The sequence below is a fragment of the Dermacentor silvarum genome, chromosome 5, assembly GCF_013339745.2.
Source record: "Dermacentor silvarum isolate Dsil-2018 chromosome 5, BIME_Dsil_1.4, whole genome shotgun sequence".
In the NCBI taxonomy this organism is placed as follows: Eukaryota; Metazoa; Arthropoda; class Arachnida; order Ixodida; family Ixodidae; genus Dermacentor; species Dermacentor silvarum.
The window spans coordinates 4,803,654-4,823,130 of NC_051158.1; the positions used below are offsets into that span (position 1 = coordinate 4,803,654).

The 19,477-nt window shown below is 41.7% G+C and overlaps 2 protein-coding genes across 2 annotated transcripts in view; one reads left to right on the forward strand and one right to left on the reverse strand.

Moving 5' to 3' along the window:
* LOC119452718 (TBC1 domain family member 16) overlaps window positions 1–15,152 on the reverse strand; it is a 36,739-nt gene extending 21,587 nt beyond the window's left edge. The window contains exons 1-6 of the mRNA XM_049667146.1: window positions 14,808–15,152; window positions 7,652–7,884; window positions 5,511–5,623; window positions 1,544–1,887; window positions 907–1,106; window positions 233–440 (exon numbers count right to left, since the gene is read on the reverse strand). Coding sequence (XP_049523103.1) covers window positions 233–440; window positions 907–1,106; window positions 1,544–1,887; window positions 5,511–5,623; window positions 7,652–7,855 — 1,069 coding nt within the window. The 5' untranslated portion in view covers window positions 7,856–7,884; window positions 14,808–15,152. The remainder of the gene's footprint in view (window positions 1–232; window positions 441–906; window positions 1,107–1,543; window positions 1,888–5,510; window positions 5,624–7,651; window positions 7,885–14,807) is intronic.
* Window positions 15,153–15,265: 113 nt separating this feature from the next.
* On the forward strand, window positions 15,266–19,068 carry LOC119452822 (39S ribosomal protein L12, mitochondrial). Its single transcript, XM_037714777.2, has 5 exons — window positions 15,266–15,442; window positions 15,586–15,751; window positions 16,033–16,107; window positions 17,908–18,039; window positions 18,741–19,068. The coding sequence occupies exons 1-5, from the start codon at window positions 15,360–15,362 to the stop codon at window positions 18,855–18,857; spliced, it is 573 nt and encodes a 190-aa protein (XP_037570705.1). The 5' UTR covers window positions 15,266–15,359; the 3' UTR covers window positions 18,858–19,068.
* Window positions 19,069–19,477: the final 409 nt, after the last annotated feature.

Consider the following 19,477-nt stretch of genomic DNA (forward strand, 5'->3'; position numbering starts at 1 on the left):
AAATATTCACACTGTTGCAGCCAGTGTGACTGTCTGAATGAGCATCCGGTTGTAAAACAGAAGCAGATCCGAAGACAGGCAGATGCTGCTTGCAAGCCGCATAGGCCATTTATTACTTATTTATATGTCAAAATAACAAGGTTGTGCAACCTTTGTCTATTGGCAGTTAAAGGGTTAGTTTTAAAAAATGCACGAAGCACAGCTGCTGATCAGTGTGCAAAGGCAGGCCCACCTGGGAAAGGACTCTGCTGGCCGGAGTCCGGTCCTTCGGATGAGCCCGACGAGACCAGTCCACTGCTCCTGCCAGATTCGCACGTGGCCAGGTCGGCGCTGGAGCAGCCACTATGCTGGCTCACCATGATGGCCGGTCCGGAGGCAATGCCCGAATCGGTCATGCTCCGGAGCGACTCCGGCTGCGGCTTGGCCCGGCTGCTCGACGGCTGTGCGTTTCACCAGTATGCAAGTCTTCACTGAATGAACTCAGCTAGAAGTTCACTTGCGAAGTTATTCAAATGTATGATTGGAACATCTCTCTGTGTTCACCACAGGTTCTATATGTTACCTCCCAAGTCAAAAGAGCACAAGTCTATCTTAAAAGCAATGCGGCACCTTTATAGTCATCTCCATGGCTGGTCATACGAGTCCTGCTGCTTAAACCATTATGCATTTTGTACAAATGATGCTCATCCAACACACATGGTGATACTATATGGCACGCCTGCTGATATCTGGGGAACACAGGATGCACAAAAAGCACTACTGCTTTTCAACAGACTACACACTGTCTATATAGACTACAGACTAGACACAGACAATAAGAGATGACCACCCGAGCATGGAGTAGGTTTAGGGTATGAAATGCGTGCACAAGTATAGTGAGCATGAAGGCTGACCACACATGCTTACCTCGTCAATGCTGCCATTCCATTCCGAATGCCAAGGCGTGTCGCAGCTTGGCCCGACGTCCCCCACGTCTTTCCATGGTGCATCAGACATGGTCGTCCCGTTCCTCTCAAAAGCAGCTGACACATCCTCTCCATTTCCCACCGACGTCGCAGTACTTTCTTTCACTCCGACAGTTTTAGAATCCGCAGAATTTTTGGCACCTGTCATGAGAATAAAATGTAACAAGAGGTTCAATCTGACGTAGTGGGCCCAGTTAAAATGAGTCACAATGAACAAGCATTGAAAGTGAGGAGTCAGGCAAGCCAAGGGGCTCCATTTTCCGTTCGAACCACATGAAGTCAACAGAAAATGAAGCCAAGGAAAGCATAGAGGAATTCAACTGCCTTTTTCTTTTCTATTAGCTTCACATGGTTGTTACTAATGAAAAAGCATGTACTGAATAGTGAATAAATAGTGCTCCAAGAGTATTAACTGAAGCAAATCAAACTACATTATGGGGCCCAACGTCCTGAAGCTACACAACGTGTGAAGCTACACAAAGCATTCCTGCTTTCACTAACAAATTTTTCTCTAATTTGATTCTTCTAGAAGTCCTTCCGGAAAGTTATATGGTCAATACCGGATAAACATGACTAACCGACACCACTTCCTGTGTCGATCTGGTTAAGGCCGCTGATCATGGACTCCAGAGCAGCCGTCACTTCCTCTGGTCCAATGGCAGACGATGATGATCCGTTGCAGTCGGCACCTGACACGCTCCCATTGTCGTCGCAGCTCGGCATCTTGGACACGGTGGCACTTGTGCCGACCCCGCAGAGGTCGCCATCGCTGGAGTCAAGGGGCAGCCCCGGTGGCGACCCCGCTGTCGACGCCGTCATCTCGGCCTGATCGCTGGCCGTCCAAGAGTCCAAGCTGCCTTGCTCCTCCGGTGGACTCCCCATGTCGGAGACGGCCGAGCTGATGCTCTGCTGGTCACAACTCCTGCAAAGGCAAGCCTACTGTGTAGCCTTTGTGAAGAAGCCTTAGGGTGCGTTCACACCAATCATTAACAAAGGCTGAGCGACCAACAGCAACTGGCAACCAACAAGCAACTCACAGCGGCCGATGTTCACACCAGCAAGTGCAACCTGCTCCTCCGCGCACCGAAGTGTCTCGTAATCGGTGCCACCATTCACGTCAACTAGCAACGTTATCCCCATGCAAGATAACCTTCAGCGAATTCCACTGTCTTGCTCTTGTGCCACTAATTGGTTCAGCTGTTTTGAGACTCCAGTCGTGGCACTGAAAAATCAAGCAGCATGCGAGTAACCTAAAACAGTCACTGTTCGTCCAATGTGGCCACTTGTGGCCGTCACTTTGTGATAAACTTGGTCGAGTGACCTCTGCAACTCACCAGTGTAAATGCACCTGAAAGTTTTAATGTGAAGCTTTTTTATGGCTTCCAACAAGTTTTGGAGTACTGTTGTGTTTGGACATTGTGGCACCCAGTTGAACAGCAGTCCAGTTGCACAGCGGCCAAGTGTTGCCATGCATCCACAAATTTTTTTCTTCCTGTTTCGTTTAGTTTACTTAGCTGCAATTCCTGTACTCAAACACTGCATAACTCGGAGCTAAAAAAAGATCCAGGTACAAACATTGCTCACGCTGCAAATAACCCAAGCTGCACAAAGCCGGCTTACGTAGTACAGGATCTTGATCCACAAGTTAGTGTTCATGAGAAGTTCCTTGTAATAAAACAATAAATTATGACATAACGCCCATACATATAAGTATCTCGAAGGACACATAGACCTGCTATATAAGAGTGGATGATATTCAACGGTTTCATAACAAATGTGTAATACATAAGTTGTTGCAACACCTTTGGTATTACATTCAAACTTCAGCAAAACTTGCAGGGGGGTAGCCAAAAAAAAAAAAAATACTAATGAAGTGTGGCGTATTAATGCATTTAGTGAGGCTATAGCACAATAGAATGCTTCATATTAAACCAATTCCTCCATTGCGTATGTTTTTTTTTCCAGTCCGTTTAGTGATACATAGTTTTTCACCACAAGCATTCACCAAAATTGCAGTTTTTCTTTTTAAACACCATCAATTTTGAAACACGCTTATACAGTAATTACCAAATCTTCTACCACTTAACGAAGCTTTCCTAATTAACGAGGACTTCACATGTGGCTGAGTAGAGCCTTCATCCGGTGCCGGCTTGGTTCCCAGAACTGGTGAGCCGCGTCGCAAGTGGCCGGTGGTGTACGTGGGGCTGGGCGTATTAATGCATTTAGAGAGACTGTAGCACAATAGAATGCTTCATATTAAACCAATTCTTCCATTGCGTTAGGTTAGGTTAGGTTAGTTTCATAACAAATGTGTAATACATAAGTTGCTGCAACACCTCTGGTATTACATTCAAACTTCAGCAAAACTTGCACGGGGGTAGCCAAAAAAAAAATACTAAAGAAGTGTGGCGTATTAATGCATTTAGTGAGACTGTAGCACAATAGAATGCTTCATATTAAACCAATTCTTCCATTGCGTTAGGTTAGGTTAGTTTCATAACAAATGTGTAATACATAAGTTGTTGCAACACCTCTGGTATTACATTCAAACTTCAGCAAAACTTGCACGGGGGTAGCCAAAAAAAAATACTAAAGAAGTGTGGCGTATTAATGCATTTAGTGAGACTGTAGCACAATAGAATGCTTCATATTAAACCAATTCTTCCATTGCGTTAGGTTAGGTTAGGTTAGTTTCATAACAAATGTGTAATACATAAGTTGCTGCAACACCTCTGGTATTACATTCAAACTTCAGCAAAACTTGCACGGGGGTAGCCAAAAAAAAATACTAAAGAAGTGTGGCGTATTAATGCATTTAGTGAGACTGTAGCACAATAGAATGCTTCATATTAAACCAATTCTTCCATTGCGTTAGGTTAGGTTAGTTTCATAACAAATGTGTAATACATAAGTTGTTGCAACACCTCTGGTATTACATTCAAACTTCAGCAAAACTTGCAGGGGGGTAGCCAAAAAAAATACTAAAGAAGTGTGGCGTATTAATGCATTTAGTGAGACTGTAGCACAATAGAATGCTTCATATTAAACCAATTCTTCCATTGCGTTAGGTTAGGTTAGGTTAGTTTCATAACAAATGTGTAATACATAAGTTGCTGCAACACCTCTGGTATTACATTCAAACTTCAGCAAAACTTGCACGGGGGTAGCCAAAAAAAAATACTAAAGAAGTGTGGCGTATTAATGCATTTAGTGAGACTGTAGCACAATAGAATGCTTCATATTAAACCAATTCTTCCATTGCGTTAGGTTAGGTTAGGTTAGTTTCATAACAAATGTGTAATACATAAGTTGTTGCAACACCTCTGGTATTACATTCAAACTTCAGCAAAACTTGCAGGGGGTAGCCAAAAAAAAATACTAAAGAAGTGTGGCGTATTAATGCATTTAGTGAGACTGTAGCACAATAGAATGCTTCATATTAAACCAATTCTTCCATTGCGTTAGGTTAGGTTAGGTTAGTTTCATAACAAATGTGTAATACATAAGTTGTTGCAACACCTCTGGTATTACATTCAAACTTCAGCAAAACTTGCAGGGGGGTAGCCAAAAAAAATACTAAAGAAGTGTGGCGTATTAATGCATTTAGTGAGGCTGTAGCACAATAGAATGCTTCATATTAAACCAATTCTTCCATTGCGTTAGGTTAGGTTAGGTTAGTTTCATAACAAATGTGTAATACATAAGTTGTTGCAACACCTCTGGTATTACATTCAAACTTCAGCAAAACTTGCAGGGGGGTAGCCAAAAAAAAATACTAAAGAAGTGTGGCGTATTAATGCATTTAGTGAGGCTGTAGCACAATATAATGCTTCATATTAAACCAATTCTTCCATTGCGTTAGGTTAGGTTAGGTTAGTTTCATAACAAATGTGTAATACATAAGTTGTTGCAACACCTCTGGTATTACATTCAAACTTCAGCAAAACTTGCAGGGGGGTAGCCAAAAAAAATACTAAAGAAGTGTGGCGTATTAATGCATTTAGTGAGACTGTAGCACAATATAATGCTTCATATTAAACCAATTCTTCCATTGCGTTAGGTTAGGTTAGGTTAGTTTCATAACAAATGTGTAATACATAAGTTGTTGCAACACCTCTGGTATTACATTCAAACTTCAGCAAAACTTGCACGGGGGGTAGCCAAAAAAAAATACTAAAGAAGTGTGGCGTATTAATGCATTTAGTGAGGCTGTAGCACAATATAATGCTTCATATTAAACCAATTCTTCCATTGCGTTAGGTTAGGTTAGGTTAGTTTCATAACAAATGTGTAATACATAAGTTGTGCAACACCTCTGGTATTACATTCAAACTTCAGCAAAACTTGCAGGGGGGTAGCCAAAAAAAAATACTAAAGAAGTGTGGCGTATAATGCATTTAGTGAGGCTGTAGCACAATATAATGCTTCATATTAAACCAATTCTTCCATTGCGTTAGGTGAGGTTAGGTTAGTTTTCATAACAAATGTGTAATACATAAGTTGTTGCAACACCTCTGGTATTACATTCAACTTCAGCAAACTTGCAGGGGGTAGCCAAAAAAAATACTAAAGAAGTGTGTACGGTTCTCGAGGCTGCGAGGATTCTTCTTGAGTGATGCATTAGGGATCCAACTGAGACGCAGGCTTAGGCCGAGAATCTGCATGAACATCGAGTTTCCACAACCACATTGAGCTGAGGTAATGCGCACTCCAGTTTACTACTGGACATTACTAGTAGAGTATAATGTTTACAACAGTTTACTGAGTATAGTGCCCAGTAGTAATGTTTACTCTAGTTAATCCTACATACTCTAGTATTGACGGAATGGTTTCTTCAGCTTACTCCCAGAAATTACTTCATACTGGAGTAATGTTTACTCAGGCTTACTCCGGAAGATTATTCCATTAACAAAGTAATGTTTACTCTAGTTTACCCTTGAGCATTATTTGACTTACTAGTGAGCATGTTACTACCGACAGGACATTACTACATTAGCAGAGTAATGTTTAATCCAGTTTAGTTCAGGCTATTACTCCATTAATAAATGTTCACTTCACACTCTTTAAAAAGTTTGCATCCTTTGGGGCTTACCTTGTCCCACAACAATAATCGTCATCTGCCTTACTTGTATTTCCTTTCGTGAAAACTTTGCACTTGCAACTTTCCTGCCAAAATGCAATGTAACATTGATAATGCACATGCTGTTCGTGACCTGGAAGTACCGGCACACAACGTTAAAGAAAGGAAAGGTGCGCTAAGACAGATGACCATTATTGTCATGGGACAAGATAAGCGCCAAAGGTGCAAACTTTTCTTAGAGTGCAGCTTACTCTTCCGTTGCTGGAGCAATGATGGACGCTGTACATTGCAGCATTTACTAAGAGAGAACATTTTGACAAACTGGAGTAACATTTACTCCTAGAAATTATTCCATTATTATGGTAATGCTCACTCCAGCATACTCCAGTACTGAAGTTTACTAGAGCGCAGATGGCACTGGAGCAAACTGGCACCTCTCAGAACAAGTGTTTATTTTAAAGAGAAATAAAAGGACATTCTGCCAAATGCACTTAGTTAGGCCTGAGAGAAAACACAAGTGCCAAAATTCAACTCATCAAAGCATAATTTGTTTAGAGAAACGTGCACACAACTGAACATGTGCAAACATTAAAGGGGCCCTGAAACACCTTTTTGAAACCACAGCAACAGGTTAGAATGACTGCAATTCATTTTGAAGAAATTTATTCCCAAATAAATTCTTGAAACAGACCCTATGTAAATGGAGATATACAGAGTGTAATGTTCTATTTCCCACTTATCGCTCCTGTCTTACTACATCCTGCAGTGCCACCAATGGCAAGCCTTCTAGATTAGTAAAAAAAGTGGTGCAGCGTTTAGCTACCACAAGAACCAAATTCGTTCCTTAACACCTTCAGGCACCATATTTCATTTTAGAGAAAAAGAAACCAATCTGTCATACTGTACTGTAAGAAGACCGCCACTGCCAGAGTACACAAATGTATTTACATTGCATCCTCCCCAGAACATGCCCTCCGGGATGCGATTTCTCAACTTCTAGTTTATTGCACAACACCAGGGGTATGTGAATATTCGAAACTTTTGAACGACAAATTCAATAGTGCCCTATTCGATTCGGTCTTCGAATCGAATAGTCACTATTCGTAAATATGAATATTCGTTCAAATACATTTTGAATATTTCAGAACGGCAACTGCGCCTAAATAAACATAAAATTTTAGCAACAGTACGATAAGTTTTTACCTCTGCAGGCATAGTGTATACACAAAAATGAAAACTTGCATAGTTGAGCAGGCTAAGTCACTTAAGCAGCCATACTTTAGAGGCTGTACAGCGATCATTCACACTTCTGATGAGCCCTGTGCATGCGAAGAGACTAATTGTTTGCCCCTAATGCTCCATTTGCACTTTAACTGAACAACGCTTCATAACATACTATGTAATGACAGAAACTTGCTAACTTTAAGAATACTGGGATGTGAACATCGTTTTATGTTAATTACGATAGCAGCTATTGATTATTCGAGAACTATTCTAATAGTATTCGATATTCGACTCGCATCTTGCACTATTCGATTCGTATTCAATTGGGTCTTGTAAATCACTACTCACACACCCCTACGCAACACCATAATCGTCTACCCACCTCATCGTGGTGCACTTTGATGGTGAGGTAGCCTGGGTGATGGGTGACCCCATTATTCGACGACACCGGAGGGTGAACGCACACGTTGTTCTTGCAGAAGACCACCTCCCCGTCCGCTGCGGGTGGCTTTAGCTGCTGAGGCGTGCCTGAGCTCGTCCGAAAGAGGTCGGACGCGCGGCGAAACAGAGTGTGCAGCGCAGCCATGGTTGTTCATTTGGCACTTACTGCAGCACCTGAGCCGCAGAAAACAGCTTATTATCGCAAATATAAACATTGTTCGTGGGCACAGATGCGGATGAACATTTGAGGATTCACACAATGAAAACCGAGCCGGGATAATGTAATCATTCTATTAAAAATTCGTTTTTTTAGCACTTTTAACCTATGTTATCAACAGGATTGGCTGGCCAAGAACCGTAGATGAAGAGAGAGGCATAGAATCGTGTGAAAGGAATCACTAAATTACACTCTTAAAAAAAGTTTTCACCCTTTGGGGTTTAAATTTTCCTACAACAATAATCGTCATGTGCCTTGCTTGTTAAATGGAAAATGAGACATCCACCCAATTGCAGCAATTGCTACAAAGGAAACCCATATGGGTTCCTCGAAAGAAAAGCCTCGCAGTTGAAGAAAAATTCGTCCTGGTCCGGGACTCAAACCCGGGACCACCGCCTTTCCGGGGCAACCGCTCTATTATCTGAGCTAACCAGGCGGCTAGGAGATGGCAGGGCGATGTCGAATTTATCGACGACTCGAAGCAAAGGCCAGTGTTTGATTTAAAAGTTCAGCAGAAACCCGCTCGGTGGACAGAAGTAATTAAATGGAAAATGAGACATCCACCCAATCTCAGGAATTGCTTGTGTTTCCTTTCACGAAAACTCTGTGTTCGCTACTTTGCTGCCAAGAATGCAATGCCACCTTGATAACACACGTGCTGTTTGTGACCTGGAATTATCTAGGGCACAGCGTTGAAGAAAGAAAAGGGGCACAAACTAGATGACGATTAGTGTTGTGGGACGAGATAAGCCACAAGACATGCAAACTTTTCTTATACTGTACACTGGCCCTGGACAAAGATCAGAATTGGGCAAGTTGGCTGATGATCATAGTGATGGATGTATCACAGTGAAGCACACGGGTACTACTCCCTGTCATGCATGTTTCACTGCGCTGCATTCAGCATGAAAATTTAACAACTGTCCAAATGATGCAAAGTGCATCAAATATGATTGATCAACTGATGACTGATCACATATTCATTCAATGATCCAAGAAAAGTAACACTAGTGGCATAATAAAAAAAAAAGAACGCTTTAGCATGCATATAAGATATCACCCACTTATATGTTATGGATCCAAAGCTAGCGATGTAGGCTAAGGATTCAGGTAATACTATCAACCGCATTGTATAACACTACGCCAAAATAAGGCCTTCAGGTGGCAAGTTCTGTGGAAAAGCTCAATTTCTGCACAACTCAGGCATGCAACCTCTATATAAGCGAAATGTTGTGTTAGTCCTACAAGTACAGTCAAACCTTGTTATAACAAATAGATATAATGAATTATTTGATATAACGAAAGTAAATAAAAAAAGTTTCTTGCTGATATTAGTGAGTAAACAACATATGGTTATAAGGAATATCGGACATAACGAAGGTATTTTCGAGTCAGATGCGACTTACATATAATGAGATTTGACTAATTTATTGATTGATTGATTGAGATTCGAAACCAACACGGAGGCTATGAGAGATGCCACAGTGGATGCCTCCGGGTTAATTCTAACCACCTGGTGTTCTTCACTGCACACAAAAAGCATGGTACATGAGCTTTTTTTGCCTTTGTTAACACCAGGATGTGGCAGCCAGAGCCAGGAAACGAACCCATGACCTCATGCCCAGGAGCAGAATGCAACAGCACCTGAGCCACAGAGTCTGGTATAAAACATGGTTTTATGGCCCTCCACATTACAAACATGCAAACATAAATTTGGAGTTTTACCAGCAGCATCTGCTAAGTGGGCTTGAAAAAAAAAGTCCGACAACTTCCTCTTAGATTCACTTTCACTGCCTATCACAAGATGCAGTCTGTGACAAACCTGCATGTCACCGCTAACGTCTGAGTACATTGACGCAAAAATAAGAAGAAAATTTCTTATCAACTTTATAACAATTAAAGATGCAGCTGAGTTCCACTCTGCATTTATGACCACCAAATAGAATACGGTCCAAGAGTTAAGCATCCTTATGGTGTTCTACCAACACTGGCAGAAGTGGATCATAAAATTCTATGGGCAGGAGCGGAAGCAGACAGAGATGAAGAAGGATATTAAGGCTGTCAAGAAAGGGAAGAAGAGAAAAGAGAAGACAGAGGTCGAATAAGGTGGCTAAGTGATCGCAATAAATGCTCAAGGGCTCTCAGCTTTTGGGGACTTCTATATTGACCTCTTCAAACACTCTTTTTTACCATACCAAGGAATGAAGCAACATTGACTCAGTAATGCTTGCTGGTGTCACTACAACAGAGCCTTTTTTTTTTTTTGCAGAAACTGGAGCTTCTATGTTTGTTATGTATTTGGTACAAAACATTACGCACTGCCAATTATGTTGATAGGTAATACTGAGTGCCTGTGCTTCCCAAGCACCTTTCATGGAAGGTACAGAGTCTTCTTCAAAGCTACGTCACGGATGCCGCAAACATGAAGATAACATACTCAGCGTACTCTGAGTATTACGGGTGCAGAATCTCAATTCGATGCAACGATTCTGAGTATGTGAAAAATTATGTGCTAGACGTGAAACACCAACAAATATAGCAACGTGAGAAAAATTCAGTTCAACATTGCCGAGTGATCAAAAATAGTATTGTTTTAGTTTTTCCAGAAAAATAAAGCAAGCAGAATATTGTAAATAAATTAAGAAGGTCCCATAATCTATAAATGCAAAAACAACAAAGCAAGATGTACACTGTATTGTCGTTTGCGTGAGCAGGTTTAAATTAAATCGATAGAAGCTATCACTTTCAACAAGCACATTAGAGTACGACACCTCTAAGTGCTTATAGCACTCTAGCATGGCCTGTTCTGAAAGCTCTTGAGCGACCATGACTGTGCTAGATGCATTTTGTCACTGCCTTCCAACTTTAAGGGACAACTAAAGAGAAACACTAAACTAATTTAGTCTGATAAAGCATATTCTTTCAAAACTCTACTCCCATTAGTTTTGCAATAATATGCCGATTATTAGACGAGAAAATGAAGTTAAGATCTCCATTCTCTAATTTCGCACCGGTACATCAGTGTGAGCCACAGATTTCAAAGTATACCATTTTTTTAAATGCATAAGGATTTCTATGAATCCCCAACGAGAATCCTGTCTGTCCGTTACGTAAGACGAATGCAATGGTTCAGCAAGCAAAAAATGCCATGAACCATTACAAGCACTCAACAAAGTGAAGCGAACAGAGCATAGATTCATTGAAACCACCCACACGACACGCAGAACAGCGTACGTTTCAATAAAGAACAAGCTTAAAACAAGCATCCGAACCATCAATAAAGCATTGCGTAGCAGTCACATTGCTCAGCATTGCTAAAGCATTGCTCAGCAGTTGCAGTGGTGGTTTTGCAAATGCTTCGCTGGACATCCAGGTTCATAAGGACGAATAAGAGTTGATAAGGGTCGGATCATGTTCGATAAGGTTTATAAGGGTTTATACTGGTTGGATCAAGTTTCATAACCATGATAATGAAACCGAAATGCGTGGAGGTGAGCAAGTGGTACAATGCTTACGCATACTTACCGTAAAAACCGAAATATAGGTCGAACTTTTTTTCAAAAAACCATTGCGAAAAGTCGACCCTCGTCTAAATACTGTCACCATTGTGCAACTGGCTGAGTCGCATTTGTTTAAAGGTAAGGGTGTCTTTCGGTACTTTTGCCGTTGAAAAAGATTTTTTTTTCATTTTTAGAATTAGTTAGTTGGGGGTCGACCTATATTCCGGTTCGACCTATAGTCCGGTTTTTACGGTAGACAACTCCCAGAGGAGTTTCTGTGTGAATTTTTTTAATATTTGGACCACATGTGCTCCCCCCCAGTGAAAGTTCCAAAAAGTTTTCACGTTCAACCTTTGGTTCTTTTAAGAACACAATGTAGTCCATTTTTTTACCAATAAACAATATAGAAGGCCCCAGAAGATACCGTCAAAATACATGAAGCTCCTGCTAACTGGTACGAGAACTTCAGGAGTGTGTCGTCACCCGTCTATTCTGACTTGCCAAACATCTTGTCATGGTAAAAGTGTTTTACTTATTGTTGAAGGGTGATTCATTAATAAAGGTGACATCATTTTTCTTCTCAGTGTCCCTTTAAATTTCTCGGATTTTCCTTTTATTTTGTTAAGATGTACAAGTGTACTAATATTGCAAACGAAGAATCCGAAACAAATTTTTCTGGTGAAGATACTGACTTTTTAACCCACATATACCACTTAATGAACACATCAGCACCGACATATTTGCTCGGATGTCTATTCATACGCGATAAGACACACAGAAACGACAGACTGAGGTAATACTGAATAATACAGGAAATGAAAAAGTTATGTACTTCTATTACGCGCTTCATTAAGCGAAAAAACAATGATCTTGAACCACAAGCAGATTCAAACAAAAAAAACTAATGAATAGATATGGAAACGTCAACCGCCAGTTGTGCACATTTTTGCCACGAAAGATTACACAAGCAGTGATCCAGGCAATAAACTAATAAACTGTATTACGAAGCAATGACCAATGATACCATTAATGACTAACCAGTCACAACTGCCTGAGCAGAAGCAATCAATGCTTGTCACAGGTGGCAATGGCATACTGCAGCTGAGTACAAAGTCATGGATTTGATTCCCAGTTGCACAGTCGTATTTTGATAGGGGATAGAATGCAATAATGCTCATGTACCGTGCTTTGAGTGCATGTTAAAGATCTTCAGGTGGTTATTAATAAACCGGACATTCCCATTACAATGTTTTTCATAGCACATGAGATGCTTTGGCATGCTAAACCCCGTGATCTATTTTATTGCCTTTACTTATTCAGAGAACATTCAGCTAAACAGACTAGACAAGCAGGCAAACAAACCATTGCAGAAAGTATGAATCGCTGTGTTCTCAACCATCAAATGAAGCGTCTCCGGAGATATTAATGCCTCTCGAACTGTTTTTCATTATGTGATTGTCCACGTAATATTTGCGAATACAGGAATTGCTAAAACATTCCATTGCATGTTTAATGTCACAACAGCTAATGACACTGTAAAGTGTCATACGCACTTCTATAAAATGTCAATGACTGATAAAAAAAAAAGAAAGCAATGTAGTAAGCACAAAATCTAGAGCGTAATAAACAGCAGGCCATTCTTATTCAAAGCAAGACACAAAGCAATAATTTTGCATTCACTTCATAAAGTAAGGCGAAGGTTTGCAAGCAGAGTACATGCTGTTTTTTCAACAACGAAAAAAGGATCAGTTACATAAACTTTTGGCTGTAGGTGCAAAGAGTCTTTTGCTTACATTCTATTCATCTTTTATTACCCTTCACAGAAAGTGGCAAACCCTGGTCACAGCAAATGCTTGGCATCAGTTGTGACAAAGGGCAAAAGGAACAGAAAATAAAAAGACTCGCTATATAATAAGGCCCTTTTCCACTTTCCTTTTTATTTTCTGTGCGCTGCATATCCGGCAGCCAATCGTGATAAGCCAATTACATCTTTTTGCAATTACAGGTGTCTGCCGTGCAGCTTTACAGTCATGTCACACAGTTAGATCGAGACTAAATAAAGAATAGAGTAGGTACAATGTGATCACATACAAAAGGAGCAAAACGCATTTAAATAGAGTGACCCGTTTTTTTTAACCGAGCAGCCAAGAGGCTGCAGGTGTGGAACAGCTGCTGCACACTACTAAACAGAATGCACGAGGACAAAGCCCATAGTGAATCAAAAAGATGTCCCAGGGGAACAGTGGACAAAAGCGTGCATCAAACATGTCCTTACGCCAATGAAACACACATACGAATGCCACGATACAGCTTTCTCTACATTGTGTGACACGGTACCTGCAATACAATATAATGTGTTACAGAGATGGATAAAAGTTTGTTGAGAATAATTAATCCTGTAACCATGGTGGAGACAGCAAACAAATGTCTACAAGTACTACTATAACTATGACATATTGCGACAGTAAGTTGTAAAAGCATGAAGTCTCTTACCTACAATCACTAGAAGCCACTAATCAAAGATTAAGTTCAATTTGCCTAATGCTTTGATTGTTTCCAGTGTTAGGCGGCAATGACATATGGTAGTCACATGACAGGAAAGAGATAACAGAAGAGCTGGTGGTAAGAAAGTTGGCGATCCAAGCGTTTTTACTTTGGACGTCCATGTTTGCCACACGAACCGGTTGCACTCTTCTGTTTTCCTTACTATTATTTTCAATCTGGCGAGTACACGACTTACACGATTCGATACTATTAACTCATGTCCGATGAGATTTCACCGAAGAATTGCTGAGACCAGGCTTACTTCTGCCTAAGTCGACCAGGGGGCAAGATCTGCAAATAATAGCTTCGCCACGCGAACCACGGAACATATGCAATGCGTCTGACAGGCCAATATTTATGTTTCTAGAGTTCTCGATGTCGACGTTAGTATCTCGCCCACGTATATTATTGCCTCTCCAAGACGCGGTGTTCTTAGAACGAGCCGATGCGCTATCAATTAAGGCGCTGATCTCCAGTCCCAAAAGTGGCGTTGCAAATGTCGCGTTTAAATAGCGCGCAGTGTAAGAAAACGGCGATCTGTCGCTAACTGTACTTCGTATCGGCAATCCGGACCGGCGTGTGCATCTGGACATCAGAAGGCAAAATCTCCGGATGTCTGTAACAGTTAATCTTGCACCATCGGCAAACGCCAGCTGTGTGCATTCTCTAGACGAGCGTTTGCGCTCAACTGCGGGTACATATACGCTGCAACAGTTGGTCGCCGGAACTACAACATCTGGTTTGGACACCTTTCGCGCGATTGGTGCACCTTAGAGAGACGGAAGAAAATGAAAGGACGTCGAAAGTATTTCGCACGAAGCGAGAAACACACTCACATCTGCTAGTGAGACGGCGAACATGGGGACCACCCCCAATCGGGTCAGCGACGTTGAACTCCGTGATGTTGACAAATCCGCTGGCCGTCATCACGACTCGACGAACGAAGCCCGCAGCTCGAGGTCGTCCCTTTCAAACTGACGCCAGACAAACGCGAGGAGCTACGCGAACGTCTCTCCCGTGCTTTGAACGCGGTACCCACTCACTTTCTTTTTTTTTTTTTTCAACGAACCTATCTCGATCGGTCGTCAACAGACATGGCTGCGAACAACTGCAGTAGCAGACAAGCAGACGCATAGCAGGACCGCATTTATTATTGTTAATGAGAGTTTTTACCCTAAACATCACTCGACGCAAGAAAAGCTGCCCTAAATTAATTAATATTTTAAATGTTTATATATATTAAATTTAGCGACAACGTTTTGTTTTAGCTTGAGCTGTTTTAAAAACTGCGGAGCTGTTCTGTGTAAGCTAGCGGAGCATGTGTTTTGCGGCCTGAGGGTTAGAATCGGTTTCGGCGAGTAAACTTTTGTTACTTTCGATCAACAAATATGTCTCTTTCACTTGTTCTGGCGCGTAGGTGTAGGTCGGTCCTATCGACGGGAAGGCATTGCGTCCGAGCGATTCACAAAAGGTTGGCATCTCCTTGCTAGAAATCACTCGATCGCCCTAGCGCACATGTTGCGCCGGAGATGGCCCCACGCTTTCTACGCATCCGCGTTTTCTTTCACGGCGATGCGGAGAGTTTACTAGTTTCGCGTCTCCTTTCGATTTCAGATGCACGACGCCCGCCTTATCCGCCGTGAAGTACAGCACGGAGGCACTAGCACAGCCTGCTCCGAGCACAGAGGAAAGACATTATCCGGAGAAAATCACTCGGCTAGTGGACGACATCGCCAAGCTGACGCTCATGGAAGTCGCCGACTTGAACGAACTTCTCAAGGTACGACGATCCGACGTCTCCGTACGCGCACCCTGTGTCGCGCACGACGAAGCGATCCACTTGTGTGAAGCTCTTTCGTTTTTCTGAAAGTTCATGGGTTGCGTTGGTGCGCGGCATTTGCGTGTACGACTGTTTGGTGTTGGGAGTACTGCTTGGCGCGATTAACGCCCAGGAGTGCACCATGAAATAAGTAGAGGGAAATAGCAGTGCGCTGTTTCGAACATAGCGTGGTCGCATACGGGTTCAATGCTAACATTGATGTGTTTCTTTGGTCCTTACAGAAAACACTTAACATTCAAGAAACACCTATGATGGCTGGAGCTTGGGCAGCACCGGCGGCTGCTGCACCACAGGAGGTAACTACGGCCATAGGAACACAATCGCGCTTTTGAGTGAATGCGCAGATAACGATGTGTCGCATGTTACCAAGTCATTAACGTGAACGCGTTGAATCAAGCTGAAACTTCTTGAAACCTGCAGGAGTATTATGACTAGAGAGCAGGCCAAATAGCAAATTCTTGCACGTCGTGACGATTGCGATCCTGCTTGTCACCCTCCATCATGTGACCTTGCAGATGTGGCTATTATGATTGCAAAGATGTGAACTTATTGAACAGCACATGGTGTACACAATAGCCTTGAAGCTTTGTTAGCCTGCTAGTTTTCACTGAAACCAGTTGTACTATGTTCCCGTTTCCACTTGTATTAGCAAGTTATGCTTACCATTCACACTCCTTTGTGGAGCTTCATGTCTGAGGCCTGTTGTGTGTCACATGTGCCTCTGAGATCTGTAGTCACGCAAAGCTTTATTTGCAATTACAAGTTACACTCTCGCACTTGTGTGCATACATGTCTGAAGCCACTTGTGTGTCATATATCACAAAAAAAAAATTTAAGAAGAGAGGCACAAAGGTGTGCACCTAAATCTCTGAGGCAACAGCTGTTTACCGAGTGTATGTTTGGTTATGCTACAATATGTGTCGCAGCAAACGTAGAGGCTTGACCAAGGTGCTTCAGCTTGTGCGCCTTATTAGTGCAAGTTCATAAATATGCATTTGACATGGCAATAGATGAGTAATAACATGCTCGCTTGTGGCATCATTTTCCAAGGCATATCTTAGCTTGCTATCATAAGTGAATTCATTCAGTGGCAGTGTTACAGGACAAGCCAGCAGCTGTTTTGTTTTTTCGAAGTGGGGTGGGGGTGAGGGGTTTGCTTTATAGTTGTACTTTATTACCTGCTGTTATAGACAGCTAGTCTTTACTAGAAGGCTATAATGCGTAAGCATTGTAGGTCTACTTCCCTCGGAAATTTGTCGGTCCGTAATACGTGACACGATGTGCTCCATGGTATGCATGGGGTCCTATGGGGGTATATATGTGAGAATGCCTTGTGACTACGTATGACTGCTTAGATTTACGATTATGACTATATATAATGAGTGTGTGTGTGTGTGTGCAAAAAAGGAGCAGATGTCTCCATTATACGACCAGACATGTTTGGATACATAGAAATGTATGTGTGCAAGATGAGCAACTGGAAAGAATGCTCGCATACATCTGACAAATCCCACTAGAGAGATTCTGCAGTAATTTTTTTGCCGTGCTGTTCCACAGCAACTCTCTTTAGCTTAATTTAAGGCTTCGTTTTCAGTGAGAGCAATGTTTCTTTTTTTTTTTTTTTTCCAGGAAAATAGATTTTTCCCTGTAAGCTGGATTTTCCCACACTGAAACACAATTTTGAGCTTACTTATTTTAGTAGCAGTTGTCAGTGATTTAAGACATAGCGACTGTGAACATACATCTATAGAACTGTTGATGAAATATTTGGGGATCTTTATTCCATCCCACCATAATAACCTGCGACGTGATGCCTGTTATAGCATTTCCGTTTACAGCTCGTATATTAAATTTGTTCTTCCCAAATTTTGCAAGGCAGCTGCATCCTTTCTGGTTGGACTTAGGATCTGCTTAGTATAGATTTCCGGTACTTTTACAGCTCTGTGTGTCCTCAAGTCAAACTTTTATCCCCTCCTATGTAGCATACACTATAATTTTTTTTTTTTACTTGTTACATCTTTCTATCTTGCACATCCCCACATGTTACTGTTATGTTCTTTTATATCTCGGTTTCAACGTTTACCTGCGACATGCAGGAGGACGAAGGTGACAAAGTTGCCAAGGTGCAGACGTCGTTCACGGTGAAGTTGCTCAAGTTTGATGATGCCAAGAAGATCCAGCTCATCAAGGAGATGAAGAACCTCATGGAGGGCATCAACCTTGTGCAGGTGACTCTACCGTTAGTGTTAGAATTGCCTAGAACATTCCAGATTCTTTTCTATGGATCACTTCTGTTAGGAGTTTCCTGATAAATCAAACAAATTTTCTTAGTTCATACACTCTGAAAAAAATGTTTACACCCTCTGGGGCATATCTTGATCCCAAACAACAACAGTCACCTGTCTTGGCTGTGTTTCCTTTTTTGAAAACTATGTGCTCGCTACTTTCGTGTTTAAAATGCTATATCACACTGATAGCACGCATGCTGTTCAGGAACTGGAATCATTGGGCGCACATGATTAAAGATAGGAAAAGCATGCAAGATAGATGACGACTATTGTTTGAGGACAAGTTAAGCCTCGAAGAGCACAAACATTTTTAATGGTAGCTCAAGCTCTTGCTGAGAGTCCACTGTATATATTTTGCAGAAATGTGTTGCCATTTAATGTGCTTATTCAACTATGCATACCTGAATGTATTTCTTCAGCAAGGGCAAAAGAATGGGTGGATCTTGGAGACAGTGATGTTTTTGTTACGGAGACTCGCTACCAAGTGATCGTGGTTAACTGGCTAATGCCAGTAGATGATGTCATGCATTGCTGCTAGATGAAAAGGGATGCATCCATCTTTAAATAAATTGCTTACTGGATTGCCTGTGCCCAGGTTTCTCTATGTATGTTTTGCTTAACATGGAACATTGTGTTTCCAGGCCAAGAAGTTTGTGGAGAGTGTGCCCCAGGTCGTGAAAGCGGACTTGGCAAAAGACGAGGCCGAGAAGCTAAAAGCAAGTATTGAGATGGCTGGTGGAACATGCGAGATCGTCTGAGGAGATGAGGCGACCAGCGCGTCATACATGACGCTGTGTAGGAACTGTACAGATTTTTGAAGGGAATGTGCCGCAACCTTCAGCATTGTCCAGAGACACAAGTACCATCACTGGAACTGGGCATTTTCTTTTCTTTTTTTTCACACATTTGTTTTGTGCCCGCATCTCAGGTGCCTGTATAGCATAGAAATAAAATAATTCATACATGTTCCTTGTTTCGCCTTGTGGTGACCCTGGTCTGGAATAAATAAAACAGCTGACACTTGTCCTGCTCAAGAAACCTGTAAGTATCTAGAAATTTCAATCTGTAACTACTTGGCCTCCTCTCTACCTCTTTGATTTGGTAAGTGAGATTTAGATCTTTCACACCTGACAGCTTAGCAGACAAACTTTCGTTGAACGCTTGACTATTTAGCTGGTCATTGGTACGCCGTTTTTAGAACGTGACCCTTTCCCTTCCTCTTTTTTTTTTTTTTTAGGGGTCGGTGACATGCATGTTACTTGCAGCTACTCCTGCCTCTTTCGCGCAACGACACAGGCAGTAGAGAGCAATTCTGTTTAAATCAAGCATATGTCATATCTTTAATAGTTTAAAATTTGCTCCAGCGGTTCTAGCAATC

What these genes read in the sequence shown, in the direction of transcription:
- LOC119452822 (XM_037714777.2), top strand. Translation starts at nt 15,360, where the DNA reads ATGTCTCTTTCACTTGTTCTGGCGCGTAGGTGTAGGTCGGTCCTATCG. An exon ending in GTCCGAGCGATTCACAAAAG is followed by an intron (nt 15,443 to 15,585) that starts GTTGGCATCTCC and finishes TTTCGATTTCAG; the next exon opens with ATGCACGACGCCCGCCTTAT. An exon ending in CGGCTGCTGCACCACAGGAG is followed by an intron (nt 16,108 to 17,907) that starts GTAACTACGGCC and finishes TGCGACATGCAG; the next exon opens with GAGGACGAAGGTGACAAAGT.